Source organism: Micropterus salmoides, unplaced genomic scaffold (genome assembly GCF_014851395.1).
Source record: "Micropterus salmoides isolate LMB-PRFRI ecotype aquatic unplaced genomic scaffold, ASM1485139v1 Ms_hic_scaffold_5, whole genome shotgun sequence".
Lineage (NCBI taxonomy): Eukaryota > Metazoa > Chordata > Actinopteri > Centrarchiformes > Centrarchidae > Micropterus > Micropterus salmoides.
Genome location: NW_024044237.1, coordinates 18,270,854 through 18,294,498, shown reverse-complemented (window position 1 = coordinate 18,294,498; position 23,645 = coordinate 18,270,854). Strand labels below are relative to the sequence as shown.

Genomic DNA, 23,645 nt, shown 5'->3' with positions numbered 1-23,645 from the left:
TTAATTGATAGGAGAGTTCCCAAATACCATGACAGTTTGTTGACCGTAACAAAGCACAAAGACCTCTTTTGTTAAGCACTTTTGAAACTATTCTCTTACCTTGTCTTTGTTAGGTAAAGTCTGAGTTCTGGTGAAAGTGTCTCCTCCGTTTATACTGATCAGCTCCGCATCTACAGGCGGAAACGGTGCGGGGAAAACCACTACGTCACTCTTCATGTGTCGGAGCTGAAACACACGTCATACTGCTGAGTAGCTTTAGAGTAAGACCAGCTCCCGTCAGGGTGGGTGGTGATCATTGGGGCGCTGTACCTGCTGAAACTGCCGTCTGTCCTGTGGCATTTCACAGCTATTAAACTGATGAGGCTCAGCAGAAAGATCACTGACACCGACACAATGGCGATCAGCAGATACAGGTTCAAATCAGAGAAGCTCTCCTCCTTTATGGGCACATGTCTGAACTGAGTCTGGATGTCAGCTGTGCTTTCAACCACCACCACATCAATAGACACAGTAGCTGACAGGGAGGGCTCTCCGTTATCAGAAACCAGCACCACCAAGGGGTGAGTTTTCAGGTCATTGTCACTCATTCTCCTCTTAGTCCTGATCTCCCCGGTGCTGGTTCCGATCCGGAAGAGGTTGTTTCCTTTGGGCTCAGACAGGTGATAAGAAAGCAGCGCGTTGTATCCAGAGTCTGCGTCTACAGCCCTGATCTTTGCCACAAAGTATCCCGCTTCAGCAGAATAGGGGATGCTCTCACTGTTAACGGAGCCGTGCTCAGAATAGGGCGCGAGGATCGCGGGACTGTTGTCATTCTCATCCAGGATACAAACGTTCACAGTCACGTTGCTGCTGAGCGGAGGAACACCAGAGTCTGTGGCCTGAACTTTAAACTGGAACGTCTTTAACTCCTCGTAGTTAAAAGACTGCAGGCTGACTATATCTCCAGTCTCTGAGTTAATGTTAATCATTGTCGAGAGAGGCAGCGAGTTACTGTCAGTTTGTAAAAATGAATAGCTCACCTGACCATTTTGATCGATGTCTGCATCAACTGCTGAAACTGTTTTTATAACTGCCCCCACTGGACTGTTTTCTTTCACATAGACATTGATTATATTTTCTGTGAACAGAGGTTTGTTGTCATTTACATCTGAGACGTGTACAGTAATAACGCTCGTGCTGGAAAGAGGGGGCTGCCCTCATCAGTAGCAGTGATGCTGATATTATATTGAGATGCGCTCTCTCTGTCAAGAGGACCGTCCACCACCAGCGAGTAGGAATTCTTATAATTTGATTCTAATTTAAAAGGTACATTATTGGAAATCTTACAGTTCACCATCCCATTTTTCCCTCCGTCTTTATCAAATACTGAAACAAGTGCAATGGCGGTGCCAATGGACGCGTCTTCTTTCACAGTGTTTAACAATGACGTAACTGAAATTTCAGGTGCATTATCATTAACGTCTAAACTTCAATCAGTAACTTGGCATGTGAGGTCATTGGTGAGGAAGCCCCATCACTGGCCTGTACTCGAATCTCAAAAGCATTATTTTCTTCAAAGTCGATATTCTTTTATTTGTTACTGTCCCTGTTTTTTCATCTATAGCAAACACATCTGCGTTTTTCCTCTGCCTACTTTACTGAATGAATATATCACTTGGCCATTTTTCCAGCATCTAAATCAGTAGCATTTAGCATTATTATCGATGTGTCTATCTTTACATTCTCATACACACTGGCCTTGTACAGAGTTTGACTGAATACAGGAGCGTTATCATTAATGTCCAAGACATTGATTGAATTACCATAGTGCCAGATTTAGCAGGAGTTCCTCCATCAATCGCGGTCAGTGTGAGTCTGATCACAGACTGTTTCTCTCTGTCTAAAACTTTCTGAAGCAGCAATTCGGGAGTTACACTTTCTCCTTTATGTGTAGCCAAAGTGAAGTGTTCATTTTGGCTGAGTTTGTAGGTATTTACAGTGTTTTTACCGACGTCTGCATCGTCAGCAGGATGCAGAGGGAATTTCGCCCCCGCTGCTGTGCTCACTAATGTCGATTACCTGTGATGTGCTGAGAAATGACGGGGAATTATCATTTACATCTAATATTACAATTTCAATACGGTACAGTTTTAATGGGTTGCTAATAACTGCTTCTACACTCAGTGAACATTTGGGCTCGTCGCCGCAGAGTTGCTCTCGATCTATTCTCTCATTGACATACAGGACACCAGTCTTTAGATTTACCTCGAAATATTTTGTCTTTGATCCAGCAACGATCTGAAACATGCGGGACTCCAAATCCTGGACATTGAGGTTCAGATCTTTAGCGATATTTCCGACAACAGTCCCCAGATTTACCTCCTCTGAGACGGAGTAAGAGAGCTGCCCAGACACCGCTTCCCAGTAACAATCCAGCAGCACGACCAAGAGATAAATCCACACAGAGCTCCTTCTGCTCGGTGAATGCATAATTCCATACATCGAGAATAATCATAGAGACAGGTTCATTCAGTTCCGTCACAAAAATAAAGAAGTGAAGCTGAGTAGACAAATACACCAAAGCAATAGAAACCACCACACGGAAATTGTCGTCGTCTCTCTTTCACCGTCTCCGTCTCTTTGTTTCAGTCGCCAGAGAAACATCATAGTCCTCTGAATCTGGGAGGAGCCCCGAGCAACCAGAGAGGAAGTTCAGATGTGATGGTCTACAATGTCCCCATGTGGACACTTGCAACAACTACATCCAACATCAAACATAACAATGTTACACCGACCTCTACTTTATGTACCCTGAAACATTTAGCCAAATCTCAAGAAAATATGGTCAACATGACTCCGTCTTTTATTCCACTATTTATTGTTTTTCAGCAAATTAGATTGTCCTGAAAACTAAGATAGAAATAAATAAAAGATGTGAAAACTGACGGAAATAATGGGACTCTTCTTCAGTGAGTCCACTGTTTTTGGAACAGAAGAGACTTGTAAATCACAAATATAAATCCATAAACATATAGCAACACTCAACTTCGCTTTATGTCCAGCAACTAGAGAAAAAATAGGTACAACGGAGACCTTCCCGAGGAATAATAAAGTCTGACAGCATTCACGTGTATGAATGTTTTTAAATATAACTGGTTGCTATTTTTAGAGAGTATAGGGTCCATACAAACGTACTTTCAGCACCATGGCTAGCGACGTTCCGTTCAAAAGTACCGAATATGCACCCACAGTTACTCTTTTTTCTAAATTGTATGTGTTTATTATCTTACTCCTACCATATTAATTACGTTTGTTCAAAGGTCAAGCCAGTTTAACCTACCTGAGGTAAAGCCCTGCTGATAAAAACAAACACTAAATAGCACACGTTCCCGATAGTGTACTAATGTGCATAATTACTTTATGTTCTGGCCTTGAATGTAACGACATATCCGTTTAATACGCAGTGTTTTCGTAACTGCAGAGATAATTTACGGCAAATGTGTTACAGATACTTAGAAGGCGATTGATGATTTCTGTGATATAGCTACTGTAGTGTTCAGCGTAGCATTAGATATGTTTAAATGTATTAAAAACATGGAACAGTTGAACAGACCATTTCTTTGACCTTTATGTCTTGAGGCGTGCAAACAACACAAATTCAGACAGTTGCATAGAGCAAATCGCATTAAAATGCCGAATTAGAAGTCAGCTATGAATGAGATGCGCATTACGTGCTGCAGATTTAATTATGCCGTTTTAAAACGATTCATGCTATAGTACTTAAAATAGAAATTATATATAAAGTAGCTATATGTTGAGTAGGTTGACATTTTATCAACTGTAGCCTGTTGTGCTTTTGTCGATGCTTTAGAAATAGTGCAATAATAAGTACTTAATGCTAATGTTCTTACCTTGTCTTTATTAGGTAAAGTCTGAGTTCTGGTGAAAGTGTCTCCTCCGTTTATACTGATCAGCTCCGCATCTACAGGCGGAAACGGTGCGGGGAAAACCACTACGTCACTCTTCAGTGTGTCGGAGCTGAAACACACGTCATACTGCTGAGTAGCTTTAGAGTAAGACCAGCTCCCGTCAGGGTGGGTGGTGATCATTGGGGCGCTGTACCTGCTGAAACTGCCGTCTGTCCTGTGGCATTTCACAGCTATTAAACTGATGAGGCTCAGCAGAAAGATCACTGACACCGACCAATGGCGATCAGCAGATACAGGTTCAAATCAGAGAAGCTCTCCTCCTTTATGGGCACATGTCTGAACTGAGTCTGGATGTCAGCTGTACTTTCAACCACCACCACATCAATAGACACAGTAGCTGACAGGGAGGGCTCTCCGTTATCAGAAACCAACACACCAAGGGGTGAGTTTTCAGGTCATTGTCACTCATTCTCCTCTTAGTCCTGATCTCCCCGGTGCTGGTTCCGATCCGGAAGAGGTTGTTTCCTTTGGGCTCAGACAGGTGATAAGAAAGCAGCGCGTTGTATCCAGAGTCTGCGTCTACAGCCCTGATCTTTGCCACAAAGTATCCCGCTTCAGCAGAATAGGGGATGCTCTCACTGTTAACGGAGCCGTGCTCAGAATAGGGCGCGAGGATCGCGGGACTGTTGTCATTCTCATCCAGGATACAAACGTTCACAGTCACGTTGCTGCTGAGCGGAGGAACACCAGAGTCTGTGGCCTGAACTTTAAACTGAAACGTTTTTAACTCCTCGTAGTTAAAAGACTGCAGGCTGACTATATCTCCAGTCTCTGAGTTGATGTTCACCATCGTGGACAGCGGGGCTGAATTGGTGTTACGTTCTAAAAAGTAGTATCTAACCTGGCCATTTTCATTCATGTCAGCATCATGTGCTGATATTGTTTTGAGAACTGCTCCGACTGGGCTGTTCTCCTTACATAAATATTAATGTCTGGCGATGAGAAGCGAGGTGCGTTATCATTGACATCGGAAACCTGAATCGTAATTACATTGGTGCTGGAGAGAGGGGGTTGCCTCCATCACTTGCTATTATGGTGACATTATAGTGAGTGATGCCCTCTCGGTCGAGGGGCCCATCAACCACTAACGAGTAATAGTTGTTGTAGTTTGTTTCCAATTTAAAGGGATTCTTGTCATCGATTGTACAATGCACTTCACCATTCTTGCCTCCGTCTTTGTCCAGTACAGAGACAAGAGCAATAGTAGTACCTACTTTAGCATCCTCCTTCACTGTTTTCACTAGTGATGTCACGGTGATCTCAGGAGCATTGTCATTTAGGTCAACCACTTCTACCAGTACCTTACAATGAGCAGACATGGGAGGCTGCCCTTTGTCACTGGCCTGTGCACGAATCTCAAACGCGGGGTGTTCTTCAAAGTCTACATTTCCCACAACTGTCAGTGTGCCAGTGTTTGGGTTGATTTTAAACATCTCCAGTATGTGGTCCTGCTCCTTTCTGTTAAGTGCAAATATGATTTCTTTGTTTGTTCCTTCGTCTGCGTCTGTAGCATTTAAAGTCAGTAAAGTGGTACCAGTAGGTACATTTTCAAACAATCGAGTTTTGTACAGCGACTTTGCAAACACTGGCGTATTATCATTAATGTCTAAACATTAATTAGAATATCTGACGTTCCAGACTTTGGTGGACTCCCATCATCTAACGCTGTTAAAGTTAGCGTGATCAGAGGCTCCTTTTCTCTGTCTAACGCTTTCTGTAACACCAACTCAGCAGAAATACTCTCCCCCGCTTTGCTTGTTGCTAATGAGAAATGTTCATTGGGGCTGAGCTTGTATGTGCTTATTCCATTTTTTCCTGCATCTGCATCGTAGGCTTGTAGCAGCGGAAATCTTATCCCAGGTAATGTGTTTTCAGCAATGTCTATGCTTTGTGACTTTGCAATGAAATACGGAAAATTATCGTTGACATCAAGAATATTAATTTCTATACGGTACAGCTTTAGAGGCTCATTTATGACAGCCTCGACAGTAACAGTACATTTCACTGCTTTCGCGCAGAGCTCCTCTCGGTCTATTCTCTCACTAACATACAGGACACCAGTCTTCGTATTTACCTCGAAATATTTTTTCTTTGATCCAGCAACAATTCTGAACATACGGGATTCCAAATCCTGTACGTTTAGGTGTAAATCCTTAGCGATATTTCCAACAAATGTCCCCGAGTTTAACTCCTCTGCAACGGAATAAGAGAACTGGCCAGACGCTGCATCCCAGCAGTAATTCAGTATCAGAAGCATCAATATATCCAGACAGGACACTTGCTACTCGTTAAAGGCATATTTCCTCCTGGCGTAACACAGCATGTATTCAAATCTTACAGTTTTTATAAAACAATCCAGCCGTGAATCATCAATTTTTCCTTTCAGTCGGGACTAGAAAGGCTGCTGCCGCACTCTCTCTCGTCTAAACATCTCTTTGTTACAAAGCTCTGTGAACTGCCTATGGGAGGGGCGTTAAACACGAAAAGAGAAATCTTCATGTTATGGTCTACAATGTCGCCTTGTGGTGATTTTAAATATCTACAGTGACAGGACTCTATTCCTCTGATTCAAACTTACTAGAAACTGCATGCTAATGAAAACATAAAATCAAATGGTACAATTTATTACAGGGTAATTTAAGAAACTGTTCTTATTTCAGGACCAATGAGAGCACCGCACGCCTTTCTACAAGGCTAAGTCTGTGGTCTGAAGAGGTGCTCAGTAAGTTGTACTTAATGGACATATTGTAGGCTCAAGGTTTCAAAGAAAATGGTATAGAAGATGATCTGTTCCATACAGAGTACGCTGGCGGAGCACATCGCAAGTGTCAATGACTTAAAAACAGTTTTCATGTTTTGTTCATGGTTTTAAAACACCTAATATGTAAAAACTTTCGTCAGTATTTAAAAGTGTGATGCAGTACAGTGTGTTGAAAAACAAAGGTCATTGCTCAGTTATAGGTAGAACATTAAAGCAGGTGATATATTTTGTACAAAAAATATTATGTTGCATACATTCATGAAGAAAACCTTGTTGGTATTGATTGAAACTGTTGTTGTGTTACAAGCATAACTGACATAAGCGACGTTTTTGTCTAAAAGGGTGAGTGTAATACATACAGCACAACTTAGATGTGTCTCTGCAAAAGGGCAAGGGCTTTCTTACGTGTTACCATTTCTCAGAAATTTCAAATGGAAGACAATGGCGATGTGTAGAAGGGATTTGAAGAAACTTTATTGGACTCACCTTGTCTTTGTTAGGTAAAGTCTGAGTTCTGGTGAAAGTGTCTCCTCCGTTTATACTGATCAGCTCCGCATCTACAGGCGGAAACGGTGCGGGGAAAACCACTACGTCACTCTTCAGTGTGTCGGAGCTGAAACACACGTCATACTGCTGAGTAGCTTTAGAGTAAGACCAGCTCCCGTCAGGGTGGGTGGTGATCATTGGGGCGCTGTACCTGCTGAAACTGCCGTCTGTCCTGTGGCATTTCACAGCTATTAAACTGATGAGGCTCAGCAGAAAGATCACTGACACCGACACAATGGCGATCAGCAGATACAGGTTCAAATCAGAGAAGCTCTCCTCCTTTATGGGCACATGTCTGAACTGAGTCTGGATGTCAGCTGTGCTTTCAACCACCACCACATCAATAGACACAGTAGCTGACAGGGAGGGCTCTCCGTTATCAGAAACCACACCACCAAGGGGTGAGTTTTCAGGTCATTGTCACTCATTCTCCTCTTAGTCCTGATCTCCCCGGTGCTGGTTCCGATCCGGAAGAGGTTGTTTCCTTTGGGCTCAGACAGGTGATAAGAAAGCAGCGCGTTGTATCCAGAGTCTGCGTCTACAGCCCTGATCTTTGCCACAAAGTATCCCGCTTCAGCAGAATAGGGGATGCTCTCACTGTTAACGGAGCCGTGCTCAGAATAGGGCGCGAGGATCGCGGGACTGTTGTCATTCTCATCCAGGATACAAACGTTCACAGTCACGTTGCTGCTGAGCGGAGGAACACCAGAGTCTGTGGCCTGAACTTTAAACTGAAACGTCTTTAACTCCTCGTAGTTAAAAGACTGCAGGCTGACTATATCTCCAGTCTCTGAGTTAATGTTAATCATTGTCGAGAGAGGCAGCGAGTTACTGTCAGTTTGTAAAAATGAATAGCTCACCTGACCATTTTGATCGATGTCTGCATCAACTGCTGAAACTGTTTTTATAACTGCCCCCACTGGACTGTTTTCTTTCACATAGACATTGATTATATTTTCTGTGAACAGAGGTTTGTTGTCATTTACATCTGAGACGTGTACAGTAATAACGCTCGTGCTGGAAAGAGGGGGGCTGCCCTCATCAGTAGCAGTGATGCTGATATTATATTGAGATGCTCTCTCTGTCAAGAGGACCGTCCACCACCAGCGAGTAGGAATTCTTATATTTGACTCTATTTTAAAAGGTACATTATTGGAAATCTTACAGTTCACCATCCCATTTTTCCCTCCGTCTTTATCAAATACTGAAACAAGTGCAATGGCGGTGCCAAAGGACGCGTCTTCTTTCACAGTGTTTAACAATGATGTAACTGAAATTTTAGGTGCATTATCATTGACGTCTAAAACTTCAATCAGTAACTTGGCATGTGAGGTCATTGGTGAGGAAGCCCCATCACTGGCTGTACTCGAATCTCAAAAGCATTATTTTCTTCAAAGTCGATATTCTTTTTATTTGTTACAGTCCCTGTTTTTTCATCTATAGCAAACAGATCTGTTTGTTTTCCTCTGCCTACTTCACTGAATGAATACAATACCTGTCCATTTTGTCCAGCATCTAAATCAGTAGCATTTAGCGTTATTATCGATGTGCCTATTTTTACATTCTCATACACACTGGCCTTGTACAGCGTTTGACTGAATACAGGAGCGTTATCATTAATGTCTAAGACATTGATTGTAATTACCATAGTGCCAGATTTAGCAGGAGTTCCTCCATCAATCGCGGTCAGTGTGAGTCTGATCACAGACTGTTTCTCTCTGTCTAAAACTTTCTGAAGCAGCAATTCGGGAGTTACGCTCTCCTTTATGTGTAGCCAGAGAGAAGTGTTCATTTTGGCTGAGTTTGTAGGTATTTACAGTATTTTTACCGACGTCTGCATCATGAGCAGGATGCAGGGGGAATTTCGCCCCCGCTGCTGTGCTCTCACTAATGTTCAATAACTGCGACGTTCTTAGAAATGAAGGCGAATAATCATTTACATCTAAGATTGTAATTTCAATACGGTACAGTTTCAATGGATTATTAATAACTGCTTCTACACTCAGTGAACATTTGGGCTCGTCGCCGCAGAGTTGCTCTCGATCTATTCTCTCATTGACATACAGGACACCAGTCTTTAGATTTACCTCGAAATATTTTGTCTCTGATCCAGCAACGATCTGAAACATGCGGGACTCCAAATCCTGGACATTGAGGTTCAGATCTTTAGCGATATTTCCGACAACGGTCCCAAGATTTACCTCCTCTGAGACGGAGTAAGAGAGCTGCCCAGACACCGCTTCCCAGTAACAATCCAGCAGCACGACCAAGAGATAAATCCACAAAGAGCTCCTTTTGCTCGGTGAATGCATAATTCTACACATCGAGAAGGAGCATGTAGGCAAATCTTGACAACACGTTACAACAACCACGCGATCAAGAAAGAAACATTCCAAACAAATCTTTCTGCATTTTCAAGACCGAATAGGACAACCGCCGTCCGACTTCTGTTTGTAACAAAGCCAGCACATACATCATCCGCTGAATCTGGGAGGAGCCCTAAACCACCAAATAGACCTTCCAGATGTGATGGTCTACAGTGTCCCCGTGTGGACATATCTCATAACTACATGCTACATTAAACTTAATGAAATGAGAAAGTACTAAATATGATAAATGATCCTTAAACATAAAGCAGTTGAAATAACTAAAAGTTAAAATATCAAAACAAGCACTTTGAGTCCACCTAATATTAAAATTAACATTATGTGACTGAAGTGTACTGCAACAACAGTGAGTGAGAAATTTGTTATGGTAAAAACTACACTGTGTTTTTTTTTTTTTTTTTAACTTAAGAGCAAAGTAACTACAAAGATCAAATCAACGTGTTTCCTTGAACATATATTATGAAAAATGTAAACATGGTGTTCACCTGTTGTTGCCAAATATGTGTAAATTTATTTTTTAAAAACCGCACTTCAACAATATTTTGTTTTGCATCTCGTTCTGGAAATTACAAGCGACTTTTAAAAAGTTGCATTCAGTACCGCGGAGAGCGACCCACAATGAGATTGTGGCTCAGCAACCGAATATAACTGGAATTTAAAAAAAAAACATCAACAAATGAACAGCAAGCTACAATCAACAATATAGACTTACAAACACAATAGCCAGAATTACTTCTGCTTGATATGAATTCCGTCTTAATTGATAGGAGAGTTCCCAAATACCATGACAGTTTGTTGACCGTTACAAAGCACAAAGACCTCTTTTGTTAAGCACTTTTGAAACTATTCTCTTACCTTGTCTTTGTTAGGTAAAGTCTGAGTTCTGGTGAAAGTGTCTCCTCCGTTTATACTGATCAGCTCCGCATCTACAGGCGGAAACGGTGCGGGGAAAACCACTACGTCACTCTTCATTGTGTCGGAGCTGAAACACACGTCATACTGCTGAGTAGCTTTAGAGTAAGACCAACTCCCGTCAGGGTGGGTGGTGATCATTGGGGCGCTGTACCTGCTGAAACTGCCGTCTGTCCTGTGGCATTTCACAGCTATTAAACTGATGAGGCTCAGCAGAAAGATCACTGACACCGACACAATGGCGATCAGCAGATACAGGTTCAAATCAGAGAAGCTCTCCTCCTTTATGGGCACATGTCTGAACTGAGTCTGGATGTCAGCTGTGCTTTCAACCACCACCACATCAATAGACACAGTAGCTGACAGGGAGGGCTCTCCGTTATCAGAAACCAGCACCACCAAGGGGTGAGTTTTCAGGTCATTGTCACTCATTCTCCTCTTAGTCCTGATCTCCCCGGTGCTGGTTCCGATCCGGAAGAGGTTGTTTCCTTTGGGCTCAGACAGGTGATAAGAAAGCAGCGCGTTGTATCCAGAGTCTGCGTCTACAGCCCTGATCTTTGCCACAAAGTATCCCGCTTCAGCAGAATAGGGGATGCTCTCACTGTTAACGGAGCCGTGCTCAGAATAGGGCGCGAGGATCGCGGGACTGTTGTCATTCTCATCCAGGATACAAACGTTCACAGTCACGTTGCTGCTGAGCGGAGGAACACCAGAGTCTGTGGCCTGAACTTTAAACTGGAACGTCTTTAACTCCTCGTAGTTAAAAGACTGCAGGCTGACTATATCTCCAGTCTCTGAGTTAATGTTAATCATTGTCGAGAGAGGCAGCGAGTTACTGTCAGTTTGTAAAAATGAATAGCTCACCTGACCATTTTGATCGATGTCTGCATCAACTGCTGAAACTGTTTTTATAACTGCCCCCACTGGACTGTTTTCTTTCACATAGACATTGATTATATTTTCTGTGAACAGAGGTTTGTTGTCATTTACATCTGAGACGTGTACAGTAATAACGCTCGTGCTGGAAAGAGGGGGGCTGCCCTCATCAGTAGCAGTGATGCTGATATTATATTGAGATGCGCTCTCTCTGTCAAGAGGACCGTCCACCACCAGCGAGTAGTAATTCTTATAATTTGATTCTAATTTAAAAGGTACATTATTGGAAATCTTACAGTTCACCATCCCATTTTTCCCTCCGTCTTTATCAAATACTGAAACAAGTGCAATGGCGGTACCAATGGACGCGTCTTCTTTCACAGTGTTTAACAATGACGTAACTGAAATTTCAGGTGCATTATCATTAACGTCTAAAACTTCAATCAGTAACTTGGCATGTGAGGTCATTGGTGAGGAAGCCCCATCACTGGCCTGTACTCGAATCTCAAAAGCATTATTTTCTTCAAAGTCGATATTCTTTGTATTTGTTACTGTCCCTGTTTTTTCATCTATAGCAAACACATCTGCGTTTTTTCCTCTGCCTACTTTACTGAATGAATATATCACTTGGCCATTTTTTCCAGCATCTAAATCAGTAGCATTTAGCATTATTATCGATGTGTCTATCTTTACATTCTCATACACACTGGCCTTGTACAGAGTTTGACTGAATACAGGAGCGTTATCATTAATGTCCAAGACATTGATTGTAATTACCATAGTGCCAGATTTAGCAGGAGTTCCTCCATCAATCGCGGTCAGTGTGAGTCTGATCACAGACTGTTTCTCTCTGTCTAAAACTTTCTGAAGCAGCAATTCGGGAGTTACACTTTCTCCTTTATGTGTAGCCAAAGTGAAGTGTTCATTTTGGCTGAGTTTGTAGGTATTTACAGTGTTTTTACCGACGTCTGCATCGTCAGCAGGATGCAGAGGGAATTTCGCCCCCGCTGCTGTGCTCTCACTAATGTCGATTACCTGTGATGTGCTGAGAAATGACGGGGAATTATCATTTACATCTAATATTACAATTTCAATACGGTACAGTTTTAATGGGTTGCTAATAACTGCTTCTACACTCAGTGAACATTTGGGCTCGTCGCCGCAGAGTTGCTCTCGATCTATTCTCTCATTGACATACAGGACACCAGTCTTTAGATTTACCTCGAAATATTTTGTCTTTGATCCAGCAACGATCTGAAACATGCGGGACTCCAAATCCTGGACATTGAGGTTCAGATCTTTAGCGATATTTCCGACAACAGTCCCCAGATTTACCTCCTCTGAGACGGAGTAAGAGAGCTGCCCAGACACCGCTTCCCAGTAACAATCCAGCAGCACGACCAAGAGATAAATCCACACAGAGCTCCTTCTGCTCGGTGAATGCATAATTCCATACATCGAGAATAATCATAGAGACAGGTTCATTCAGTTCCGTCACAAAAATAAAGAAGTGAAGCTGAGTAGACAAATACACCAAAGCAATAGAAACCACCACACGGAAATTGTCGTCGTCTCTTCTCTTTCACCGTCTCCGTCTCTTTGTTTCAGTCGCCAGAGAAACATCATAGTCCTCTGAATCTGGGAGGAGCCCCGAGCAACCAGAGAGGAAGTTCAGATGTGATGGTCTACAATGTCCCCATGTGGACACTTGCAACAACTACATCCAACATCAAACATAACAATGTTACACCGACCTCTACTTTATGTACCCTGAAACATTTAGCCAAATCTCAAGAAAATATATGGTCAACATGACTCCGTCTTTTATTCCACTATTTATTGTTTTTCAGCAAATTAGATTGTCCTGAAAACTAAGATAGAAATAAATAAAAGATGTGAAAACTGACGGAAATAATGGGACTCTTCTTCAGTGAGTCCACTGTTTTTGGAACAGAAGAGACTTGTAAATCACAAATATAAATCCATAAACATATAGCAAACACTCAACTTCGCTTTATGTCCAGCAACTAGAGAAAAAAATAGGTACAACGGAGACCTTCCCGAGGAATAATAAAGTCTGACAGCATTCACGTGTATGAATGTTTTTTAAATATAACTGGTTGCTATTTTTAGAGAGTATAGGGTCCATACAAACGTACTTTCAGCACCATGGCTAGCGACGTTCCGTTCAAAAGTACCGAATATGCACCCACAGTTACTCTTTTTTCTAAATTGTATGTGTTTATTATCTTACTCCTACCATATTAATTACGTTTGTTCAAAGGTCAAGCCAGTTTAACCTACCTGAGGTAAAGCCCTGCTGATAAAAACAAACACTAAATAGCACACGTTCCCGACATAGTGTACTAATGTGCATAATTACTTTATGTTCTGGCCTTGAATGTAACGACATATCCCGTTTAATACGCAGTGTTTTCGTAACTGCAGAGATAATTTACGGCAAATGTGTTACAGATACTTAGAAGGCGATTGATGATTTCTGTGATATAGCTACTGTAGTGTTCAGCGTAGCATTAGATATGTTTAAATGTATTAAAAACATGGAACAGTTGAACAGACCATTTCTTTGACCTTTATGTCTTGAGGCGTGCAAACAACACAAATTCAGACAGTTGCATAGAGCAAATCGCATTAAAATGCCGAATTAGAAGTCAGCTATGAATGAGATGCGCATTACGTGCTGCAGATTTAATTATGCCGTTTTAAAACGATTCATGCTATAGTACTTAAAATAGAAATTATATATAAAGTAGCTATATGTTGAGTAGGTTGACATTTTATCAACTGTAGCCTGTTGTGCTTTTGTCGATGCTTTAGAAATAGTGCAATAATAAGTACTTAATGCTAATGTTCTTACCTTGTCTTTATTAGGTAAAGTCTGAGTTCTGGTGAAAGTGTCTCCTCCGTTTATACTGATCAGCTCCGCATCTACAGGCGGAAACGGTGCGGGGAAAACCACTACGTCACTCTTCAGTGTGTCGGAGCTGAAACACACGTCATACTGCTGAGTAGCTTTAGAGTAAGACCAGCTCCCGTCAGGGTGGGTGGTGATCATTGGGGCGCTGTACCTGCTGAAACTGCCGTCTGTCCTGTGGCATTTCACAGCTATTAAACTGATGAGGCTCAGCAGAAAGATCACTGACACCGACACAATGGCGATCAGCAGATACAGGTTCAAATCAGAGAAGCTCTCCTCCTTTATGGGCACATGTCTGAACTGAGTCTGGATGTCAGCTGTACTTTCAACCACCACCACATCAATAGACACAGTAGCTGACAGGGAGGGCTCTCCGTTATCAGAAACCAACACCACCAAGGGGTGAGTTTTCAGGTCATTGTCACTCATTCTCCTCTTAGTCCTGATCTCCCCGGTGCTGGTTCCGATCCGGAAGAGGTTGTTTCCTTTGGGCTCAGACAGGTGATAAGAAAGCAGCGCGTTGTATCCAGAGTCTGCGTCTACAGCCCTGATCTTTGCCACAAAGTATCCCGCTTCAGCAGAATAGGGGATGCTCTCACTGTTAACGGAGCCGTGCTCAGAATAGGGCGCGAGGATCGCGGGACTGTTGTCATTCTCATCCAGGATACAAACGTTCACAGTCACGTTGCTGCTGAGCGGAGGAACACCAGAGTCTGTGGCCTGAACTTTAAACTGAAACGTTTTTAACTCCTCGTAGTTAAAAGACTGCAGGCTGACTATATCTCCAGTCTCTGAGTTGATGTTCACCATCGTGGACAGCGGGGCTGAATTGGTGTTACGTTCTAAAAAGTAGTATCTAACCTGGCCATTTTCATTCATGTCAGCATCATGTGCTGATATTGTTTTGAGAACTGCTCCGACTGGGCTGTTCTCCTTTACATAAATATTAATGTCTGGCGATGAGAAGCGAGGTGCGTTATCATTGACATCGGAAACCTGAATCGTAATTACATTGGTGCTGGAGAGAGGGGGGTTGCCTCCATCACTTGCTATTATGGTGACATTATAGTGAGTGATGCCCTCTCGGTCGAGGGGCCCATCAACCACTAACGAGTAATAGTTGTTGTAGTTTGTTTCCAATTTAAAGGGATTCTTGTCATCGATTGTACAATGCACTTCACCATTCTTGCCTCCGTCTTTGTCCAGTACAGAGACAAGAGCAATAGTAGTACCTACTTTAGCATCCTCCTTCACTGTTTTCACTAGTGATGTCACGGTGATCTCAGGAGCATTGTCATTTAGGTCAACCACTTCTACCAGTACCTTACAATGAGCAGACATGGGAGGCTGCCCTTTGTCACTGGCCTGTGCACGAATCTCAAACGCGGGGTGTTCTTCAAAGTCTACATTTCCCACAACTGTCAGTGTGCCAGTGTTTGGGTTGATTTTAAACATCTCCAGTATGTGGTCCTGCTCCTTTCTGTTAAGTGCAAATATGATTTCTTTGTTTGTTCCTTCGTCTGCGTCTGTAGCATTTAAAGTCAGTAAAGTGGTACCAGTAGGTACATTTTCAAACAATCGAGTTTTGTACAGCGACTTTGCAAACACTGGCGTATTATCATTAATGTCTAAAACATTAATTAGAATATCTGACGTTCCAGACTTTGGTGGACTCCCATCATCTAACGCTGTTAAAGTTAGCGTGATCAGAGGCTCCTTTTCTCTGTCTAACGCTTTCTGTAACACCAACTCAGCAGAAATACTCTCCCCCGCTTTGCTTGTTGCTAATGAGAAATGTTCATTGGGGCTGAGCTTGTATGTGCTTATTCCATTTTTTCCTGCATCTGCATCGTAGGCTTGTAGCAGCGGAAATCTTATCCCAGGTAATGTGTTTTCAGCAATGTCTATGCTTTGTGACTTTGCAATGAAATACGGAAAATTATCGTTGACATCAAGAATATTAATTTCTATACGGTACAGCTTTAGAGGCTCATTTATGACAGCCTCGACAGTAACAGTACATTTCACTGCTTTCGCGCAGAGCTCCTCTCGGTCTATTCTCTCACTAACATACAGGACACCAGTCTTCGTATTTACCTCGAAATATTTTTTCTTTGATCCAGCAACAATTCTGAACATACGGGATTCCAAATCCTGTACGTTTAGGTGTAAATCCTTAGCGATATTTCCAACAAATGTCCCCGAGTTTAACTCCTCTGCAACGGAATAAGAGAACTGGCCAGACGCTGCATCCCAGCAGTAATTCAGTATCAGAAGCATCAAATATATCCAGACAGGACACTTGCTACTCGTTAAAGGCATATTTCCTCCTGGCGTAAACACAGCATGTATTCAAATCTTACAGTTTTTATAAAACAATCCAGCCGTGAATCATCAATTTTTCCTTTCAGTCGGGACTAGAAAGGCTGCTGCCGCACTCTCTCTCGTCTAAACATCTCTTTGTTACAAAGCTCTGTGAACTGCCTATGGGAGGGGCGTTAAACACGAAAAGAGAAATCTTCATGTTATGGTCTACAATGTCGCCTTGTGGTGATTTTAAATATCTACAGTGACAGGACTCTATTCCTCTGATTCAAACTTACTAGAAACTGCATGCTAATGAAAACATAAAATCAAATGGTACAATTTATTACAGGGTAATTTAAGAAACTGTTCTTATTTCAGGACCAATGAGAGCACCGCACGCCTTTCTACAAGGCTAAGTCTGTGGTCTGAAGAGGTGCTCAGTAAGTTGTACTTAATGGACATATTGTAGGCTCAAGGTTTCAAAGAAAATGGTATAGAAGATGATCTGTTTCCATACAGAGTACGCTGGCGGAGCACATCGCAAGTGTCAATGACTTAAAAACAGTTTTCATGTTTTGTTCATGGTTTTAAAACACCTAATATGTAAAAACTTTCGTCAGTATTTAAAAGTGTGATGCAGTACAGTGTGTTGAAAAACAAAGGTCATTGCTCAGTTATAGGTAGAACATTAAAGCAGGTGATATATTTTGTACAAAAAATATTATGTTGCATACATTCATGAAGAAAAACCTTGTTGGTATTGATTGAAACTGTTGTTGTGTTACAAGCATAACTGACATAAGCGACGTTTTTGTCTAAAAGGGTGAGTGTAATACATACAGCACAACTTAGATGTGTCTCTGCAAAAGGGCAAGGGCTTTCTTACGTGTTACCATTTCTCAGAAATTTCAAATGGAAGACAATGGCGATGTGTAGAAGGGATTTGAAGAAACTTTATTGGACTCACCTTGTCTTTGTTAGGTAAAGTCTGAGTTCTGGTGAAAGTGTCTCCTCCGTTTATACTGATCAGCTCCGCATCTACAGGCGGAAACGGTGCGGGGAAAACACTACGTCACTCTTCAGTGTGTCGGAGCTGAAACACACGTCATACTGCTGAGTAGCTTTAGAGTAAGACCAGCTCCCGTCAGGGTGGGTGGTGATCATTGGGGCGCTGTACCTGCTGAAACTGCCGTCTGTCCTGTGGCATTTCACAGCTATTAAACTGATGAGGCTCAGCAGAAAGATCACTGACACCGACACAATGGCGATCAGCAGATACAGGTTCAAATCAGAGAAGCTCTCCTCCTTTATGGGCACATGTCTGAACTGAGTTGGATGTCAGCTGTGCTTTCAACCACCACCACATCAATAGACACAGTAGCTGACAGGGAGGGCTCTCCGTTATCAGAAACCACACCACCAAGGGGTGAGTTTTCAGGTCATTGTCACTCATTCTCCTCTTAGTCCTGATCTCCCCGGTGCTGGTTCCGATCCGGAAGAGGTTGTTTCCTTTGGGCTCAGACAGGTGATAAGAAAGCAGCGCGTTGTATCCAGAGTCTGCGTCTACAGCCCTGATCTTTGCCACAAAGTATCCCGCTTCAGCAGAATAGGGGATGCTCTCACTGTTAACGGAGCCGTGCTCAGAATAGGGCGCGAGGATCGCGGGACTGTTGTCATTCTCATCCAGGATACAAACGTTCACAGTCACGTTGCTGCTGAGCGGAGGAACACCAGAGTCTGTGGCCTGAACTTTAAACTGAAACGTTTTTAACTCCTCGTAGTTAAAAGACTGCAGGCTGACTATATCTCCAGTCTCTGAGTTGATGTTAATCATTGTAGATAAGGGCAACGAGTTACTGTTAGTTTCTACAATTGAATAGCTCACCTGGGCATTTTGGTCAATGTCTGCATCAGCTGCAGTCACTGTTTTAATAACTGCTCCTACTGGACTGTTCTCTTTTAAATAAACATTGACCAAAGTGTCTGAAAAAGTAGGCCAGTTGTCGTTGACGTCGGAAATATAAACAGTTAGATCGCTTGTGCTCGTGAGAGCTGGGCTCCCATCATCTGTAGCTATGACGGTGACATTATAATGTGAAGCACTCTCTCTGTCTAGCTGTCCATCCACTACCAAAGAGTAATAGTTCTTATAATTTGTCTCCAATTTAAAGGGGCTATCATTTTTAATATCACAATTAACTACTCCATTTTTACCCCCATCTCTGTCCAGGACTGACACGAGGGCCACAGCTGTACCTATTTTTGCATCCTCTTTTACTCTGTTAATTAGTGATGTTACAGATATTTCAGGAATATTATCATTTAAATCCACCACCTCTATTAGTAATTTACACTGTGCTGCCATTGGAGGATAACCTTTGTCACTAGCTTGCACGCGGATTTCAAAAGCCGGGTGCTCTTCAAAATCAATCTCCCCCTTTACTGTCAATAAACCCGTGAGCTCATCAATTTGAAATGTTTCCAAAACATGGTCTTGATCTTTGCTGCTCAGTGAATATGAAATCTCCCCGTTTGGTCCTTCATCAGCATCTGTTGCTGTTACTGTTATTACGGGTGCACCAAGTGGTACATTTTCAGTAATACTTGTTTTATATAGTGGTTTAGTAAATACTGGAACGTTATCATTAACATCTAAGACATTAATTATTATCTGTGATGTTCCGGATTTTGGAGGTGTCCCTCCGTCTACAGCAGTCAACGTGAGTTTAATTATAGGCTGTTTTTCTCGATCTAAAGGTTTCTGGAGGACTAGCTCGGCAGACACACTCTCTCCTTTGTTCAATGATAATGAAAAATGTTCATTTTGATTCAGCTTGTACGTAATGATGCCATTCTTTCCTACATCGGCATCATAGGCAGACAGCACAAGAAATTTTGTCCCAGGTAGTGTGCTTTCGGCTATTTCGATACTTTGCGAATTAGCACTGAAAGACGGATGATTGTCATTTACATCTAGAATATTTATGTCTAAACGATAAAGCTTCAGTGGAGCATTTATCACAGCCTCTACGCTCACTGTGCATTTCGTTGCCTTCGCACATAGCTCCTCTCGGTCTATTCTATCATTGACAACGAGAACACCAGACTTTAGATTTACCTCGAACAATTTCCTCTTTGATCCGATAACAATCTGGAACATCCGAGACTCCAGATCATCGACACTGAGGTTTAGATCCTTCGCTATATTTCCTACAGATGTCCCTGGATTCACCTCTTCTGATATGGAGTAGGAGAGCTGCCCGGACACAGCTTTCCAGTAACAGTTCAGCAGCACAAATAACACGTATGCCACCATGGGACTCCTGTTAATTGAAGACATAATCCAACCCGTCGTGAAACCAACATAGAAACAAGTCTCATGGACGTCGAGTGTAATGGAAACTGTGTTCCCTTTTCTTCAAATTTGACCACAATGCAGAAGATGCCCCAGCCTTCTCTCTGTGCGTCTGCGTCTCTTTGTGTGAAAGCCCAACAAGACATCATCACACTGTTAAACTGGGAGGGGCCTCACGACTTAAATAAAATCCATCTCTGTGTTATGGTCTACAGTGCCCCCGTATGGCCCTGTGGACTAATTACACTTCACACCAAATGAAAACAGTATAACATTAACAATCCATCCGCCTTTAATGCTCAGCACAAATATGACCAATTTTAAAACGCACAGAAAGCAGGGAAATATCAGGCTGCTTTTTTAGAAAAATAGCCTACTGAATTGATTAGTCTATTATCTGCTAATATGCAACATTTTATGTATTTTAAAATGAGGGTTAACGCATCTATTTTATGGCAACAAAAAAATGGACTAAAACTACAGCACGCCAACAATGCAAACTAATCTGCCATCAGATGTATGATGCATACTGCGCTTTGAGGAATTATGCGCACGAAAGTTGGCAACTATGTGAAAAAAGAAAAATCAATGACAGGACAACAAAAACGTAATATTATTGTCAACTTACGTCAAGAAGTATGAGCTTAACTTTTATTTGTATGAATAAACAACAACAAAACCCATTCTTCACATGGAGTCAGACCTCGACTACAGCACCATGGACAGCGACTACTGCTTTAAAACGCAGAGGACTGGCATCCACTTTGAAGACGATGACCGCAGCACAATGTTACCCTTTTCAGATGATTCAGCGGAAGCAAATGTACAAAGCCAGATTCCAAAACAGCATGTTTTATATGTATAAAACCATACATAGAAATAAAGGACGAGGGGGAAACTAGCGAACGACTAATTATAAGAATAGCAAACAAGGCCAATGTTTAGTGAGACCCACTATATGGTGGGCCATTATGGACGTGCTGCTCTTACCTTGTCCTTGTTAGGTAAAGTCTGAGTTCTGGTGAAAGTGTCTCCTCCGTTTATACTGATCAGCTCCGCATCTACAGGCGGAAACGGTGCGGGGAAAACCACTACGTCACTCTTCAGTGTGTCGGAGCTGAAACACACGTCATACTGCTGAGTAGCTTTAGAGTAAGACCAGCTCCCGTCAGGGTGGGTGGTGATCATTGGGGCGCTGTACCTGCTGAAACTGCCGTCTGTCCTGTGGCATTTCACAGCTATTAAACTGATGAGGCTCAGCAGAAAGATCACTGACACCGACACAATGGCGATCAGCAGATACAGGTTCAAATCAGAGAAGCTCTCCTCCTTTATGGGCACATGTCTGAACTGAGTTTGGATGTCAGCTGTGCTTTCAACCACCACCACATCAATAGACACAGTAGCTGACAGGGAGGGCTCTCCGTTATCAGAAACCAGCACCACCAAGGGGTGAGTTTTCAGGTCATTGTCACTCATTCTCCTCTTAGTCCTGATCTCCCCGGTGCTGGTTCCGATCCGGAAGAGGTTGTTTCCTTTGGGCTCAGACAGGTGATAAGAAAGCAGCGCGTTGTATCCAGAGTCTGCGTCTACAGCCCTGATCTTTGCCACAAAGTATCCCGCTTCAGCAGAATAGGGGATGCTCTCACTGTTAACGGAGCCGTGCTCAGAATAGGCGCGAGGATCGCGGGACTGTTGTCATTCTCATCCAGGATACAAACGTTCACAGTCACGTTGCTGCTGAGCGGAGGAACACCAGAGTCTGTGGCCTGAACTTTAAACTGAACGTCTTTAACTCCTCGTAGTTAAAAGACTGCAGGCTGACTATATCTCCAGTCTCTGAGTTAATGTTAATCATTGTCGAGAGAGGCAGCGAGTTACTGTCAGTTTGTAAAAATGAATAGCTCACCTGACCATTTTGATCGATGTCTGCATCAACTGCTGAAACTGTTTTTATAACTGCTCCCACTGGACTGTTTTCTTTCACATAGACATTGATTATATTTTCTGTGAACAGAGGTTTGTTGTCATTTACATCTGAGACGTGTACAGTAATACGCTCGTGCTGGAAAGAGGGGGGCTGCCCTCATCAGTAGCAGTGATGCTGATATTATATTGAGATGCGCTCTCTCTGTCAAGAGGACCGTCCACCACCAGCGAGTAGTAATTCTTATAGTTTGATTCTAATTTAAAAGGTACATTATTGGAAATCTTACAGTTCACCATCCCATTTTTCCCTCCGTCTTTATCAAATACTGAAACAAGTGCAATGGCGGTGCCAATGGACGCGTCTTCTTTCACAGTGTTTAACAATGATGTAACTGAAATTTCAGGTGCATTATCATTAATGTCTAAAACTTCAATCAATAACTTGGCATGTGAGGTCATTGGTGAGGAAGCCCCATCACTGGCCTGTACTCGAATCTCAAAAGCATTATTTTCTTCAAAGTCGATGTTCATTTTATTTGTTACTGTCCCTGTTTTTTCATCTATAGTAAACAGATCTGTTTGTTTTCCTCTGCCTACTTCACTGAATGAATACAATACCTGTCCATTTTTTCCTTCATCTAAATCAGTAGCATTTAGCGTTATTATCGATGTTCCAAGTTTAGCGTTTTCATACACACTGGCTTTATACAGCGTTTGACTGAATATAGGAGCGTTATCATTAATGTCCAAGACATTGATTGTAATTACCATAGTGCCAGATTTAGCAGGAGTTCCTCCATCAATCGCGGTCAGTGTGAGTCTGATCACAGACTGTTTCTCTCTGTCTAAAACTTTCTGAAGCAGCAATTCGGGAGTTACACTTTCTCCTTTATGTGTAGCCAAAGTGAAGTGTTCATTTTGGCTGAGCTTGTAGGTATTTACAGTGTTTTTACCGACGTCTGCATCATGAGCAGGATGCAGGGGGAATTTCGCCCCCGCTGCTGTGCTCTCACTAATGTTCATTACCTGCGACGTTCTTAGAAATGAAGGCGAATAATCATTTACATCTAAGATTATAATTTCAATACGGTACAGATTCAATGGATTATTAATAACTGCTTCTACACTCAGTGAACATTTGGGCTCGTCGCCGCAGAGTTGCTCTCGATCTATTCTCTCATTGACATACAGGACACCAGTCTTTAGATTTACCTCGAAATATTTTGTCTTTGATCCAGCAACGATCTGAAACATGCGGGACTCCAAATCCTGGACATTGAGGTTCAGATCTTTAGCGATATTTCCGACAACAGTCCCCAGATTTACCTCCTCTGAGACGGAGTAAGAGAGCTGCCCAGACACCGCTTCCCAGTAACAATCCAGCAGCACGACCAAGAGATAAATCCACACAGAGCTCCTTTTGCTCGGTGAATGCATAATTACTTGCATCGAGAGAAATCATACACACAGAATAGTTCAATAACGTTACTTAAATCAAAAAATCAAACAGAAACCTGAAATATTCTTTTTTTGGTGCATTTACACTACAATAAGAAAATGGGATCGCACCGATCTCGTTCGCCCTCTCCTTTTCTTTGTTTCAATCGTCTGAGAAACATCATCTTCATTTGAATCTGGGAGGAGCCCCGAGCAACCAGAGAGGAAG

General features: G+C 42.4%; 2 protein-coding genes and 5 pseudogenes across 2 annotated transcripts; all 7 read right to left on the bottom strand.

Annotated features, from left to right (window-relative positions):
• Nucleotides 1–87: 87 nt before the first annotated feature.
• LOC119888400 lies at nt 88–2,592 on the bottom strand (annotated as a pseudogene).
• Nucleotides 2,593–3,432: 840 nt separating this feature from the next.
• On the bottom strand, nt 3,433–6,225 carry LOC119888399 (annotated as a pseudogene).
• Nucleotides 6,226–7,137: 912 nt separating this feature from the next.
• Nucleotides 7,138–9,729, bottom strand: LOC119889378 (annotated as a pseudogene).
• A 776-nt stretch (nt 9,730–10,505) lies between these two features.
• LOC119889418 (protocadherin alpha-10-like) lies at nt 10,506–13,157 on the bottom strand. Its single transcript, XM_038700351.1, has one exon. It carries the CDS (start codon nt 12,906–12,908, stop codon nt 10,506–10,508), a length of 2,403 nt encoding a protein of 800 aa, XP_038556279.1. The 5' UTR covers nt 12,909–13,157.
• Nucleotides 13,158–13,453: 296 nt separating this feature from the next.
• Nucleotides 13,454–16,780, bottom strand: LOC119889376 (protocadherin alpha-8-like). Its single transcript, XM_038700305.1, has 2 exons — nt 14,257–16,780; nt 13,454–13,477 (listed from the first exon to the last, which is right to left on the bottom strand). The coding sequence occupies exons 1-2, from the start codon at nt 16,708–16,710 to the stop codon at nt 13,454–13,456; spliced, it is 2,478 nt and encodes an 825-aa protein (XP_038556233.1). The 5' UTR covers nt 16,711–16,780.
• An 888-nt stretch (nt 16,781–17,668) lies between these two features.
• Nucleotides 17,669–20,474, bottom strand: LOC119889452 (annotated as a pseudogene).
• Nucleotides 20,475–20,756: 282 nt separating this feature from the next.
• LOC119889091 lies at nt 20,757–23,551 on the bottom strand (annotated as a pseudogene).
• Nucleotides 23,552–23,645: the final 94 nt, after the last annotated feature.

What these genes read in the sequence shown, in the direction of transcription:
- LOC119889376 (XM_038700305.1), bottom strand. Translation starts at nt 16,710, where the DNA reads ATGCCTTTAACGAGTAGCAAGTGTCCTGTCTGGATATATTTGATGCTT. An exon ending in CAAAAGCACAACAGGCTACA is followed by an intron (nt 13,478 to 14,256) that starts GTTGATAAAATG and finishes TTTTTTCTCTAG; the next exon opens with TTGCTGGACATAAAGCGAAG.
- LOC119889418 (XM_038700351.1), bottom strand. Translation starts at nt 12,908, where the DNA reads ATGTATGGAATTATGCATTCACCGAGCAGAAGGAGCTCTGTGTGGATT.